At 38.7% G+C, this 14,799-nt stretch overlaps 1 protein-coding gene across 1 annotated transcript; it reads right to left on the bottom strand.

The window, feature by feature from the left end:
* Positions 1-7,589: 7,589 nt before the first annotated feature.
* LOC116261288 (SUN domain-containing protein 3-like) lies at positions 7,590-12,364 on the bottom strand. Its single transcript, XM_031639984.2, has 4 exons — positions 12,005-12,364; positions 8,993-10,278; positions 8,677-8,762; positions 7,590-7,835 (listed from the first exon to the last, which is right to left on the bottom strand). Exons 1-4 carry the CDS (start codon positions 12,129-12,131, stop codon positions 7,607-7,609), a joined length of 1,728 nt encoding a protein of 575 aa, XP_031495844.1. The 5' UTR covers positions 12,132-12,364; the 3' UTR covers positions 7,590-7,606.
* Positions 12,365-14,799: the final 2,435 nt, after the last annotated feature.

Raw genomic sequence — 14,799 nt, 5'->3', positions numbered from 1 at the left:
TGTATTTGTTTGTTTTCCCTCTTTTGTTTCTAACAGATTCCTCATGCACTCGTCTTTACACTAATTTCCTGAGCAACTTGTCTTCAAAAAACTTACCTGTACCAATTATGTTACCTAGAAGTGCTAAATAATTCTTTTTATAAGGAGTCAGAATCTCTTTGGTCATGTGGGAGGGGTTCTCCTCCGGTCTCATCAGTACATTTCGCAGGAAACAAGGAATGACAAAGGAATGTCTTCTCAGCTAGTTCAAAATCTAGAGGTTACTGCTTGATGATGCGGGATCAGTTGTTGGTTGTATGTATCACCTCAACACTTTCCCAGGAAGTGTTGCTCTCCGTACCTAATGATTGCACAACTGTAGAGTAAGCTTGGGCAGCCGTATTCTCAGATATTAGAAGCACAGGTCCTATACCTGAAATATAGAGTTTCAAAATCTTAGAAAGGGTTCACCATTGGTTATGGAGTATATGAACCGGATGAAATCCATCAATAAAGTCTAAGAGACTTTGAATGTACTTGGATTTGAATAATGCATGTTGTCTATAGCCCATTTATGCTTACATGTGTTGCTAGTTTTGAAAAGTTTCAAGGAAAATTCCTTCCATATGAAATGGGCATGAAACACATAACAGGCAGTGATGAACATGCAAAATTTTCATATTGCCTTGGCTACAGATACTTCGTCAGGCTTTGGATGTGGAAACGATGGGTATCAATGAGGCAGCGGACGTGGTTGTTTTGGCTAGAGAAATTGTAGTGTACTACCTATTTTAAGGGGAGGCAATTCGTGAAGTCAAAGAAGAGCCCCTACATGTTTTTAATGCAATGAAAAGGGTATCAAAGCAGTTTATTGGTTTAATTTACATAGTAAGGTAAAAGAAATAGATCCGGGAATAAACAGTGGCTCAAGGTTTGAAACCAAGTGGTGATATGCAACGGCTCCTATTAGATACGTGGATTTTGAGGCTGCCACTCATGTGAGAGGCAGTGTAGGTAAGTTATTGAGTTTTGTCTCCTGATTTTTGAGAGGGCAATATAGTCACGTGAGATGGTTCATACTATCCCATCACTCATAGGGCTAGTGCTCAAATTCCTATGTCTGGTTCCCCTCTAGTTTTCTCTAATGTGTTGCTCTCGACATCAATACATTTACAAACATAGTTTCTACTTTCCAACCGTGTTGATGATATAAATTCTTATGTCAAAATTATTTCCTTTTCTGTGTATGTCAAGGTTCTTCGGATGAAGGAGATGTTCGCTGGAGGGAAGGGGATATGTATATCTTCGAGGGTCACTCTACAGTTTGTCATTCAAAGCCTTCTTCATAGTTTTGTCATTCTAATACCTCTCAATGTTATGTTTCAGATCCGTGTTATAGTCATTTAAGTCATTATAATCGTGTTTTTATTGAAGAAATTGTGGGAGAGAATCTCATTCCAAAGTCGAGTCAATGTATAATTTCGGATGTTAAAAGGTGTTCTAGTTGCGAGTTGTGTAAGAGTCAGTTGCCTCCTTATGAGTTGCTGTGATAGAACATTTTTCAGATGACCTTATTGGCTTTCTCGAGAGAATGAGCTAAATCGACATCTCTTGCCAATACACTCCTTAACAAAATGGAGTGACTGAATGCAAACATCCTCATATTGTTGAAAGTCCCGTAAACATGCTTTCTGTTCGTAAGGTGCTTGTTAGCCTTATGACAAGCTTTTCACGCAACTGTCGATGCGATTTAACGGTCTGCTTTTGTTGAATTTTAGAGCACAAGTCTCCTCTTTTCACACTTATTGGACGACACTGGTCATGGGGTGCGTGTTGTTGGCTATGTCTTGTTCTTATGATATGTCTTTGAGGAAACAAGTTTAAGGAGAAAGCAGTAAAAAACAGGTTCGTTGAGTATGCAGACAAGTGTAGGGGTACAAGTGCTGTGATCCTGTTGCCAAGCACATCAAGATTTCTAGAATTGTGCTTGATGAACAAAATATTGAGGATATGTGGTCCCTATAACTAGAAACACGATGCTCAGCAGAAGGTTGTGATCCTCGGATGAGTGCAGAAGGTACAGACGAAGGATGCCAGCCATCTTGTCTGTTCCCCACAGCAAATGATTAGCTAACCTGCAGTCATTACAGATGTCGGACATAATGCTGTCGATGCTTTTTCGGTGAAGAGAAAGGTCCTTCTGCAAAATAATGGAAAAGTTGGGATGGTTAGTTATCATTTTTTTCTACATGAACCTAGTACTGATACAGATCCATATTGGATTGGAGAACCTGACAGAGATCTATTTCTAGGTGATGTATTTTTATTAGGCAAAATCTTGTTTCGTGGAGTGGTCTAGTTGAAAACAAAAGAATGTGACAAGATGGAATATGAAAGCCGAATATAGGTCCATGGCTGCTGGGACTGTTGAAGTCATATGGGTTCAACATTTATTGGGCGATGTAAGGGAAGGTCGTTTGATCTTTATTGTTGTTGGAGTGACATCAGCGTTGACTCTAATCCCATTCATCACTGCCACATGAAGCACATGGATATGTGAAGGATAAAGAGAGGGAAATATGCCATGTTCGGACAGAAGATCAAATTGCTGACCTCTTTAATAAAAATGCTGACGAAGCATCAACATGTTGTGCAGGGTTAAAGACCATGTACAGCTCGAAGGAGGGTAGTAAAATGAGAAGTCGTTTTTGGATCTAGTTTCAAATTCAGACACGTCTGTTATATGGTGGACACTGATTTTAATCATGTGTAGAATTTTTTTATTAATCCCATATACTGGTGTAACGGGGGCAAATTTGTCCAACTTGGAACTGTATTGATTAATCTAGTGAATTAGGTTTGGGAGCAGGTCTTCTTGTTACTTCTCCATTTATAGAATTCTTTTCTCTCTTATTTCTATTATGGTGATTGAAATCGAACCAGATATCACAAAGTCTACGAATATTGTATTTTTGGCATATCAAGTTTAAGCTGGTCATGATTGTAAAGGTAAAATATCCCTAGCTTGCTGCTGGTTCTTCTACAATTGTCTTGTTCCATTGAAGATCTTTTGTTGGTGGCATTAGGATGAGATGTTATATGTGATCGGAAAACAAGCCGGCTCCTGAGGGTGGGCCTCTCTACAACTTATGATGGGGTTGGTGTAGAATTTTCAAATGGTTGTTTGATCTTGGAGCCGTTATGGACATTAAGATCATGACCTGATTTAACACCTCAGCACATTCATATAAATGGAAGTTCAGGAAAGCAGTTTTTGAGATTGACGAGTCTACATCAACTGTAAGTTCGCGTGATACTCGTGATACAAATGTTAGCTTGAAGTTTGTTGCGGGGAGGCAACGGAAAAGACAAATGTTAGCTTTGATTGGCTGGAGTGTTTCATTCACCTTTTGCAGATGATACATTTTTATGATGGTCTTAACCTGAAAAACAAGTTCTTTACTAGTGGTTGTGATGAGCAGATGTAAATCTTGGATAGTTGAAGATGCAGAGGCTCATTCTTCTGCTTACGTGGAAGCTACACTAATCTTCTACGTCACGTCCAATTCCGTGAAGGGCAATCGCCCCAAGTTGTTTGCGTCCTTTTAATGTTGCTGATGATTGAATGTTAAGCCAAGAAACTTCTTTTGGGATAGAATATGGGTCAAGTATTGAATTTTAAGCCGAATATCTTGTTGACGAAATAGGGGTAAACTCCCCGTCAAATATATGGGCATGTATGAAACATGGAAACGGCCTTTTTGAAGATGTTATAGAAAGGAAGAAGTTGAGGAACCAGAAATTAAAGCTGCTATTGTTAGTCCTGCTTGACGTTCGTCAACAAACTATTATTTGATATCAGCTCGTTCACTTGAAGCTCATTGCGAGCAAGCATGACACCTCAAGCTTAGCTTGTTTAACCAGCTCCATGTCTATGCATGAGTCTAAGTGTGACGTAATGTGAAATTAAGCACGACTTGCACGGTTTGTTTGACATATCAAATGGTGGTGCTGGTGGGCAGAGCAAATTAATAGATGCATAAGAGGTTCCAGATGACAATTAACAAAATGTTTATCTGTTCTTATGTGTTGACATTGTTGTGCACTTCACTCATTTGGTGGGTTTGGCTTGTACAAAAAGGGCCTCTGAATTCACAGATTATCTTTTGCCCGGGTATGGTCACTGCGACCCCTTTTGTGAGGGTGCACCCCTTCTTCCAAAGTTGCGGGGCTATTTTGCCGAGTTTGCTTCAATGTACACACAACAACATGGATTTTGCGAATTGGAGGCTTGCAAGTTTGGGGTCACTAGTGAATGGCTAATGCAATGATCAACCTCCATTTGCAGTTGGTTCAAGTAGTTCAAAGGGGAACTCAGGCTTGGATCCTCTTGGCAGCAATGATAAAACCCATTGCTCGTGCCGTCTCGATATCACATTGTACACCTATAGCATCGTCCTGCAGAAAAACTGAACCCATGGTATTTGGACCATGATTGCCTGCCAAGACAGCGAGAACCTGCTGCAACTATATAAACTCATTTTCAATTTCTAAGTACAATTTCATTTCAAATATATGGGTAGGACATGTTTGAGCTTGGTTCATCAATTTTTGTTTAAGTAGCTCAAACTCTGTTTAAGCCAAGCGGTTCATGCTAAAACTTGATGTTGCGACTGTTTTGTTCGATAGTGCAAGCAGATAATCTTCGAAAGAAGTGAATAAGAAGTAAATTAGCTCTCCAAGCGCGAGTATATATTACTGGGCAGTGTGTAAGAGAATATATCATGCTGACTTCACATAAAAATGCGTGCACATGCACACAGATGCATAAATTGAAAAACTAATAACTCCTAATGCCTTTTAAGAAGTTTGAACTAATAATGCAACCCGACCTTGATTGGCTCATTAGACCAAACGGAACAGCTTATGTGCAGCTCGTGAACTTGTTAAACTTAATTGAAATGAGTGGCGTGCGTTGAACCAATTCGAGCTATGAACTTTCCGTTCAATTCGTAGGAGTACTTAGAGAGTTTTACAGGTACCATTTGAAAGGTTTTGTTTGACATGCATCTTTTGCGTTTGACGAGTGTTCTAAGCTGAAAAATTTTTGTTCCCTTCACGGATGAAGTGTATCAAATTTGTTAATTATCAATGTTAAAGTATCATAAGAAATAGTTACGTTATTGTTCAGGATAGGATAGGCTATCGTGCTTTACATTTTCCAGTCCATAAATAAGATTAAATGAGGTTGAGTTTTATGGGTAGAGACAATTGAATAAGTTTATGATGTTCATTTTCCTTTACAGTTTACACTGCCTCCTTTCTCTCATTTCAAAATTTCCTTGAATTAGTGTACATACACAACTTTGATTGTGGACGCATAAGCACTCTACCTCTTTTCTTCTACCAAATTGGTAGGTATCCTTACCTAGATTTAAAGCTTCAGGAAATGCATAGGACTCCAGGTCGCGCTGGCTTGATGAGATTATGACTTTTCTTTTTCCTTCTTTTCCTTCAAGTTTGAATCGATCGGCATAATCGCTCAAGTTTGTCGAATTGGGCAAAAGGAGCTGTGGTGGTTGTAACAGGTGAAGATTGTCAAGTTGAAGTCCTTGGTTGAAGTTCCAACTCTGCCATTTCTGTAGGATCAAGATCCAACTCAACATGAGAGAGAGAGAGAGAGAGAGAGAGAGAGAGAGAGAGCGAGAGCGAGAGAGAGTCTCCTTTTGAAACTTTTGTACATGGTTTAGATTGTGAACATAAGATCTTATCAGTCGATTTTTACATAGATTTTCTGAGCCTTGGGTCATGAAAATCACGTATATGTGGTTCGTTCTGTAAAATGTACCAAACATAAAATGAGTTTGTGAAACCTGTTTAATAGATTTTCTGAGCCTTGGGTCATGAAAATCATGTATATGTGGTTCGTTCTGTAAAATGTACCAAACATAAAATGAGTTTGTGAAACCTGTTTAAATGAGGGCTAAATTTGATGCATTTCTTCAAGCGAGGGAAACTTACTTGAGAAGAATAAAGCGAGTGTTGAGGAACCAACTTCAAGAGGGCTATCCTTTTAATAACAGGATTAAGTGTCAGACAATCAATGGAATTCATACGTGCGACTTACATGATTGGTTACGAATTTCACATCCATCATCTTCAATGAGGACGTCTTGGCCTAATTATTTTCTTCTGTTTCACCGGTACTTCAAGACTTCAAGACATTATTGAGTTATTAGTTTCAGAACCAACCATTTTTCAAAGTGAATTCGGTCTTTCTCGTAATTGAATCGCTGAAAGACACCAGTTAGTAAGATGCAATTTCATATGCAATTTCATGCCTAATCAAAAGACGTTTATCTTGCTTTCTTTACCTTAACCTCTTGAGAGTACCCTTTGAAGCAAAAGACAGTAGCCAAAAAAACGCATTGCTTAGAAGAAGACATAGTCAATCTTCTACCTTTTAATAATATAAATTCATTTATCTAGAGAAGCGATAGGCACTCACGTGTTTACACGCGTCCGCGTAAAACTTCAGGGCTGTTCTTGCACAGTAGAGAGTATCAATTTCTCTCTTTATAGACGATTTATAAGTTCGTAGATGAACGGGATCGTTTTTTGCTAAAAATAAGGAATTCACATTTAGACACCTTATTTATCACAATTTTAGTTTGGCGAACTTGGTTATTCGGGGAAAAAGTGCTTCCAAGTTTTTCCCTTATTCCTGGTTCAGTAGGAAGGCCCAGATCTCAACCTCTATTGGTGATATTAGTTGGTGGAACATGAGATTTTGGAAAGGTTGGACCGTTAAGGAACCGTTTAGTAGTAATAACACATTTTCATTGTCCAATGAAATGAATCAGATAAAAAAAACGAGGCAGATTCATGAAATAGTGTGTTAAGAGGTGACTTAAATCTGCCTTATTTTGAACAAAATCAGAGATAGTAACAATGTGTTACTGCCGCCAAACAGCTCATAAATATTAAAGACTCACATTTCCATTAACAAGTTGGAAGATTTGGAAGCTGCCAAACACAGTGATGGGAAGAGCAGGGCTGTACGGCTTTAAATAAGTCGGAGTTGTCCTGGCTGTAAGCTCAAAGGGAATGAGAGATACCCTTCGATCTTTTGAGGAATTATAAGGGGATTGTTTTTAAGCTGCCTTTCTTCTCAATTGCAGGAATCCAATTTCCAGCTACAACCGCGATCCTGCAACAGAGGCCATAACCTTGCAGGAACACCATCAGCGCTGTGCTCAAATGCGGGAAACAATCTGATGGGGTCGCTTCCCTTATTGTGTTGCTTGCTCTGTATAGTTCATTTGCTTTGTATAAACCACTTGTTGTCATTCGGAGTAAATGGATGAGGGCCGTTCAGCAGTATATTTGCATCAGAAGTTGCAATATAACATGTTGCTCGTTGCAATTTCTCATAATCGGTGCAAGAATTTAAAGCAGAGGACTTGCAGCTCTCACCATAATGTTGAAGCCAATGGGATCCATATGATAAGCAAAGTGGGTGGTTCTCATGGAATACACACACACACACACACACACACAGAGAGAGAGAGAGAGAGAGAGAGAGAGAGAGAGAGAGAGAGAGAGAGAGAGAGCATCAACTAATTGACTACAATAAGACGATAAACACTATAATACAATTGCTGATTAGAAGGATGAGCCAAGCCCTGCTTGTTCTGCAAATTTTTTGTGATTCACGTGTACTAATTATCATCGAAGTCTGATCAGAGACTAACTTAAGGAAAGCCAAACACCCAAGAATGAAACTCAGAACCAACACGGTCAGCTCTTTGTTCTCCAGACTTCTTTGATCGGTCAGAAGCTTTTGCATCTCCATCCTGCAAAAATTTTAAAAGAAAAAGGGACAACAGATCCAAAAGAGCAGTTTAGATATTCTTTTACAAAACATTCAACAGAATGAACCTTGTAGGCCAAAGGAATCTCTATATTCACCATCATTTGGCTTACTTTTCAGGTTTAAACTCAATTGAATATATTTTCATGTGAACGTTTCAATGGCTTCTTAACTGAAGAGTAGCAACAACATGTACATTGATTCTAGACCTTAGCTATCAGTGATGTTTCTGTCCCACATTTCACATTTTACCTACAGTTTTATAAGGGGATTAAAGCTGTGCATCGTGTAAGCTCCCTGCTCTACCAAATGGATAAATAAGCAAATAATCTTTAAATTTTAGCAGATGACGTTCACAAGTTTGAAAGGCTCAATGAAACCATGATTTCAGCCGCTCTTTAAACTGGTTGAGAATCCATTATCTATGCTCCCTACCACCGCCTGATGGTTTTTAAGAACATTTATACGCCTAAGAATCCAATATTCTTGACAATGTTTATGGACAATTACGCTACATTCAAGATCCCCTTTTGGGCCAGAATGTCACTGGACAGATGGTTCTGTAACAAACATAAAGAGAATTACTATATTAATTGTACTGACTGGATAACAGACAGTATTATTCTGCCACTAAAGGTACATCGTTAACAATTGAGAACATGCATCAGCATTAACACAGCCATTAAACTTCTGCATATTCACAGAAGTGACATTTTTTATGCATATATGTTCTCTTTGGTTTGAATATATTCATTGTAAACCAACACAATGATTATTATCAGACTTAGTTCATGAGAACAGTAACTCAAAAATGGAGGTCTAACCTGAGGAAGTTATTATCTCCGATCAATGTATTCATTTGAGATGAGACCACGGACTTCCATGTCAGAAGGCTACCGATGCTTTTGTTCTGTCACATTTGCAAAATGCGAACGAATAAGTGCAAACAGACCGAGGCTTTATAAAAGTAATATATCTATTTTATGTCACTCTTTCCAACATAATGTTCTTTGAAAAGAAAAGAAGAGACAGTACGACGGGTACTTCAAACTGAAGTAAAAGCAGCCGAGATGCTTCGTGTTCAATGTTGTGTGCACGTGTAAACATTTATTTATGTCCATACTTGAATGAATTGCATACCATCATCTCCTTCCACTCCACAACATCTTTGATCTCCAACCTAGTTTGTTCAAGAAGCAATGCAGTCTGTGAAAGCTCTTTGTCCAAATCAGGGAGAAGTTTCGAATATCTGCGATTAACTTCTTGCAGGTAATCCTCAAGCACAGACAGGTTTAGCTCCAATGACCTCACTTTTTGCATCAGAATCTTTAGAACAGTGTCACTGGGTATTCTTCCACTTGGTTGCTGCCTGATTTCTTTCACTGGATCAGGGATTGCATCTTTTGAAACATCATTTTTGTCATTTGGTGCATCTGTCTTGGATATGTTATCAGCTTTTGGCTGTACATTGTGCACCTTTGAGGGATGGTCAGATCCATTCAGAACCTGAACAATCTCACCCTCATTTGCCTTATGAGGGATCTCAGCAGGATTGGCAGTTGAAACTGGCCCTGATGATTCCTCGGGAACAGGAATTAAATCTTCTAGTAGTCGTTCTACAGCATCAACTCCATAAACTTTGACGGAACTCAATGTGCAGTAAAATTCTGATCCATAATGACTGAGGAGGTTCAACTTCAAGTACCTTACCCACTTTGGCTCAGACAGCATAAATCTTTGGGCATGCTTGGAGTTCGCTGCAATATATTTTCCAAGAGAGACCCAAATCTCAGTGGGATAAATGAGACTGCCCAACAACTCAAATTCCTTGAACGTGGATGAATAGTGTTCAAAGTTTGCAATTTCAACCACATCAACCAGGGTTTCTTCAGAGAGTTCGATTACAACAAATTTTTCTTCTGCAGAGCAAGGATTTCTCAGGTACTTGTCTTTATCTTTGCCCAGAATATTGGCAGCTCCATTTGCTTCTTTGTTATGAGCCAAAACCTTAGCCCCTTTTGAAGCCGCAGCATAATTGTATTCACCTCCACCAGGCTCAAGTCTGTGAGTGATATTCCCAAGATTGTTGACTCCTTTTCCCTTTTCTCCTATTGTTTTTTTGCGAAACTCATTCAGGCCAAGATAAGAGGCACGAGATGATCTATCAGCCTTTTTCACCTCATCCAATCTGTCACCCTCAAGATTTTTCTTGTCTTCAACTTCCCCTCCAAAGTCCCCTATATCACACCACCCCAGGTCTTCTAAGTCTGGGATGAAGTCATATTCCTTTATTAGATAATCTGCACAAATATCATGTGCACCTTTCTCCACAGAGTACCCATCAGCAATGGAGTCATACTCAATAATTGATGTTTCTGTTCCATTTCCATCTAGAGGAATGTTTGCCCCCTCGTTGGTGGATGCATCTGTATTGTTTTAGATGGCACAGTGATCATTGGTAAAGATTCTAACTAGATGATCTATACAATTAAGGAGCACTGATATGGTAAACAACAACAATTGGTAATGAAGACAGGTATGAATATACAGCTTCAGGCACAAGATTTTCCGCTTTCTTCAGTGTTAGTGCAGCAAACTGTAATGACCAAGTTGCTGTTATATTTATAAACTGATAACCAGATGTTTCCAAAGAGTTAGGTAGCTTTTCATTTGCCATGTAAGAAGAATTCTAAACAACCATGCATAAATCTAAAAGCCACATAGTGTTCACATATTCAAGCATTTAGTGAAACTGTTATCATACCAATGCCATTTATAACATCCTTAGTTTGTTTCTCCTAGGTGCTTCCAATGGATTTTCCTTATTTTATCTGTAGGTTTCATAGACATTACACACTTACACGTGATATTGCAATTTGGATTCAAAATTCTCCTTAGGGAAGATTAATTAGCCTAGATTTTAAATATAAAATGTTATATGATGACAGATTATATCATTTTATAATAATACAGATTGTCCAGATAAATGATGCAGCAAATCATCGGAAAATTTAAATACTTAGAATAACTAAAGAGCAACAAGTAGCTGGCCCGAACTATTTTCACTATCTGCTTTAAGCTCTCCTAAAAGTTAACCCTGTCATGTAATTGCCCCATCATTCCTTAGATTGCAATAGCACGAAAGAACGTATATTTGTACAGTAAACGATCTCTATGATCAGTGGAGACATTGTGAATACATAGCTCCTGAGGACAGTAAAATCGGAAAACAGTCCTTCATACAAGTACACCAAATCATGTGATCAAAGTGCCATTTATCATCATCATTCCAATGCACCAAGCCACAATTCAGCATCATAACTTGATCAAATTTAAAAGTAGAAAAGGGACGTCATATCCAATGCAAAATCAGAAAATAAACATGCTCAGGTAGGGATGAAGATTTTGAGTTAATAACAATACACTCTCCTCCAAAAGAACAAACAAAGATTGCCTTTTACGATTCAAAGGGATGTAGGATGTCTGAGCAGAACAGAACATCAAAATCTAAAAACTGATATCCACAGCAAATGCGACAATGATAAGATAAAGTAAGAAACAGAATGCAGTTACGATTGTGAATAAGGAAGGTAATACATTCTTAAGTTGCAAGTAATGCCAAAGACTGGTGCTCTAGGGAAATTGAAACATGGGGAAATATTAACCCCTTAAGTGGCAAAAACAAAAAGGTCAAAGAAGCTGCAGGCTGTGAGTCATCAAGCAAGGGGCAAAGGAAGACTGAACTCAGGAAACAGATAGCGAGTTGCACCATCAACAAGTGAAAGCCCCAATCTACGAGTTACGGCCAATCAAGTCATCGCCATGATCGACATCCCAAAACTCGAAAACCTATACTAGGTATCCTTCAAACCCAACTGAAAATTCCTAAATGAACAATACATCAATCAAACAGACAAATTTTCAAAGACAAAAACGGCATCGCCAAATCAACAAACAAGCATAGTAACAGGAGAATTTACCAGGCAATACATCAGAAACATGGAAACTAAGAGATTAAACCAAGATATGAGCATGACGCCAAAGGAAGAAAAGGGCATGTAAAGACAGGTAGAAATCATCACAAGGCGCATAAAATGAATTACTTCACCGGCAACAAACAAACAAATGGGTGGGACTATGGACATGCGGTACCTTGATAACCATCGGAAGAAGAAACCTTCCGCGAACACAAGATAATGGAGAATAGAACAATAGTGACGGTGCTAGTCCTGAAGATTCCATTTCCATTGTTTGAAGCTTTTCTTCCTCCTCTACGCATATCTCATCTGTCAATAAACAAGACTAACAATTTATGAAGATGCCACACTAAAAGCCTTGAATCATACTCCCTCGTTCTTTCTCTCTAATGAGAGGTAAACGAATTTCTGGATTTCGCAGAAAAGAAGAAAGCCAACATCCAATTACTGGGGACTCAAGGACGGAACTCTCGAGGGCCGCAGATGGTCATACTGGTCTAGAAAAACTCGAACAATTCGGCGTCGAGCACCAGTCCCTACTGTATTTTATACGAATCCCGAATACCAAAAATCTCCAAATCAGAAACATGTCCCCAAATCAGATCCTTATGCGATGTTATTGGATCCTTAAGACCAAATTTTGATTGGAATCAAATACTGGTTTTTAAGAGATCCAACTCAGACTTGAAGGCCAACTATCAAACTGAGTATGATGTCAAGTGTACTGAATTTATTTTAATAATTTGAATATCAAAACAAAAAAAGATAAGTTTGGACCGGATATTCAATTGAAACCAATTATATGGTTTTCAGCAGATTATTGATCCCAATCCAAGTGAAATCCAAATCGACTAATTGCGATCCGATTCAAATGCACATTCACACCCTATTGTCATGTTCCAACTCCGATCAAATTGCTTAAAAAATCTTTGCTCCATTTGCAGTTCTACTTCTTACTAGGATTCTTAAAAGGTCCGACCAGAACATTCCAGGCTGGATCTGCATAAGAAGTTCAGGTACCGGATCTAGATCCAGAAATTTTGGATATTTTGCATTTCATGTCCTTACAACTTACAATAACAAAAGGAGAAGAAATTAGCTGCCATATCCCCACTTTTTGATTCAGCAGATTTATATTCAGCCTTAATCTCATTCAAAGTAGAACTCAGCTCCTAACTAGACAAAGTCATCATGATCATGATGGGATACTTGGGCTCCGGTTACTTGCCCTTGCTGGCAATCTATCAACATGGGTTGATTGGATTAATTCAAATTGAATCGATGGAGAACTGATTCAAAAGGGTGGTCCATTTAAGAGTGCCAGGAGCTCCTTCAATTATTTTTGAATATGTTCAAGAGTTTTCTTAATTTTAACTAATTTTTTATATATAATTTCATTTTTCTAAAAATAATTTTTTTTCATATTTCTTGGCGATTCATAGCCTATTCAACTGAATTGATGAATCGGCAACTTGGCTGATTCAATGCGAAACCAAATGTTCACAACACTGCTTTAGTGATTGGATACGATCAAGAATTCATTCCCAGTCTCACAGTTGCCATTTGTGGATTAGCATCTTAGGGGTTTGGTGCAAGTAATCAACTCCCTATAATGTAAAAAAGGAGTTACCAGGTGCAAGTTGAAATTTAGCGGGGGCAGCACCCAATGAATGAAAAGTAAGCCTTGTATTTTACAAGAATGTGAGCTTAAGTGGGAACTTCAGCCTTCGGTGAAGATCTAGTGCGTGAACTGTGAAGTTATAGCTAGTTTTTAGTTAGATGCATCTCAGTATTTTGTTGACCACCTTTCCTGGGATGAAAGCACGAGTCATTATGTTGCAGAGAAAGAGAGATTCCCATACACAAGAAAGATGGAAAGATGATATAGAGTTCAGTACGTGTGACGAAGCAAATATTTGTCATAAAATGTACTTGTCTCACAATGACGTGCAGATAGAAAGCACTAGAAGGATTCAACGACTCGAAGGCATCTCAACAACAGAATTTGAAGGATTAAAAAAAAAATCCATATTGTACCACGGCAGCACAGAGAATTGCTCTATATATGTATATTCATTCTCACTATAAAGGAATAAATGATTTTCATAGGCGTTGCGCCTCTGTTTTTCTCTGTTTTCTTCTGTTCTTCTCTGTTTCGGTCTGCTTCATTTCCTCTATGTCACATGGTAAGGGAGCCACTTTCCTTATGTCTGCAAGAGCAAATACTGCATCAAATGGTGCTCCCAACTCTGCATCATTCCCAACAGGAACTGAGGGGTCAACCCGATGCTGCAGAAAAATTTGCTTTCTTCTTACATCATAGCAATAATCCAAGTGCGGTGCTTGTATCCCAACATCTCATGAGAGATAACTACGCCACATGGAGCAAAAAACAAAATGGGAATTGTAGATGGATCACTGCCTCAGCCAGAGATAAGTTCACTAAAGCATGGTGTTTGTTGCAACAACATGGTGCTCTGCTGGTTGATTAACTCCTTGTCCAGGGTTCAGTAGATGGCATGATCTATGCAACAAAACGCCAGAGAAGTGTGAGCTGACCTCAATGACACATGCACACAGAGTACAACCCAAACAACTCCAATGAAGTTCCCGATAAAAAAGGCTGTAAACAAGCATGTTCATTAGTCACAGTCAATTGCTAGTTACTTCACCAAATTAGATTATACTTGGACGAGATGACTTTCATATAATCTGCGACCCAGTTGTTCAAGTAAAGCCATGAAGAACATTGCGGATGGGGCTCAACAAGTCATATAATTCATGAAGAGGACAGACTACATTGATGGACCCTCTACTATCCATAGCAAAGGCATACTCACCTGTGATTCAAGAGAAAAAGCAGAGAGAAGCATGCATCCTTCCATCTCTAGATCATTCTAGTTTAGCCGCTGCCAATACTAGAACATACAAAGGAAAACGGCCTTACATGACAGCAAGTTGTTGGGTTGG

Source organism: Nymphaea colorata, chromosome 9 (assembly GCF_008831285.2).
Source record: "Nymphaea colorata isolate Beijing-Zhang1983 chromosome 9, ASM883128v2, whole genome shotgun sequence".
In the NCBI taxonomy this organism is placed as follows: Eukaryota; Viridiplantae; Streptophyta; class Magnoliopsida; order Nymphaeales; family Nymphaeaceae; genus Nymphaea; species Nymphaea colorata.
The sequence above is the reverse complement of the archived record's forward strand: the minus strand, read 5'-3'. Positions and strand labels throughout refer to the sequence as shown.

Excerpts from the sequence above, each read along its gene's own strand:
- LOC116261288 (XM_031639984.2), bottom strand. The coding sequence starts at position 12,131 with ATGCGTAGAGGAGGAAGAAAAGCTTCAAACAATGGAAATGGAATCTTC. Across the intron at positions 10,279-12,004 it reads TTCTTCCGATGGTTATCAAG|ATGCATCCACCAACGAGGGG; the intron begins GTACCGCATGTC and ends AAAACAATACAG. Across the intron at positions 8,763-8,992 it reads TGGAGTGGAAGGAGATGATG|AACAAAAGCATCGGTAGCCT; the intron begins GTATGCAATTCA and ends CAAATGTGACAG.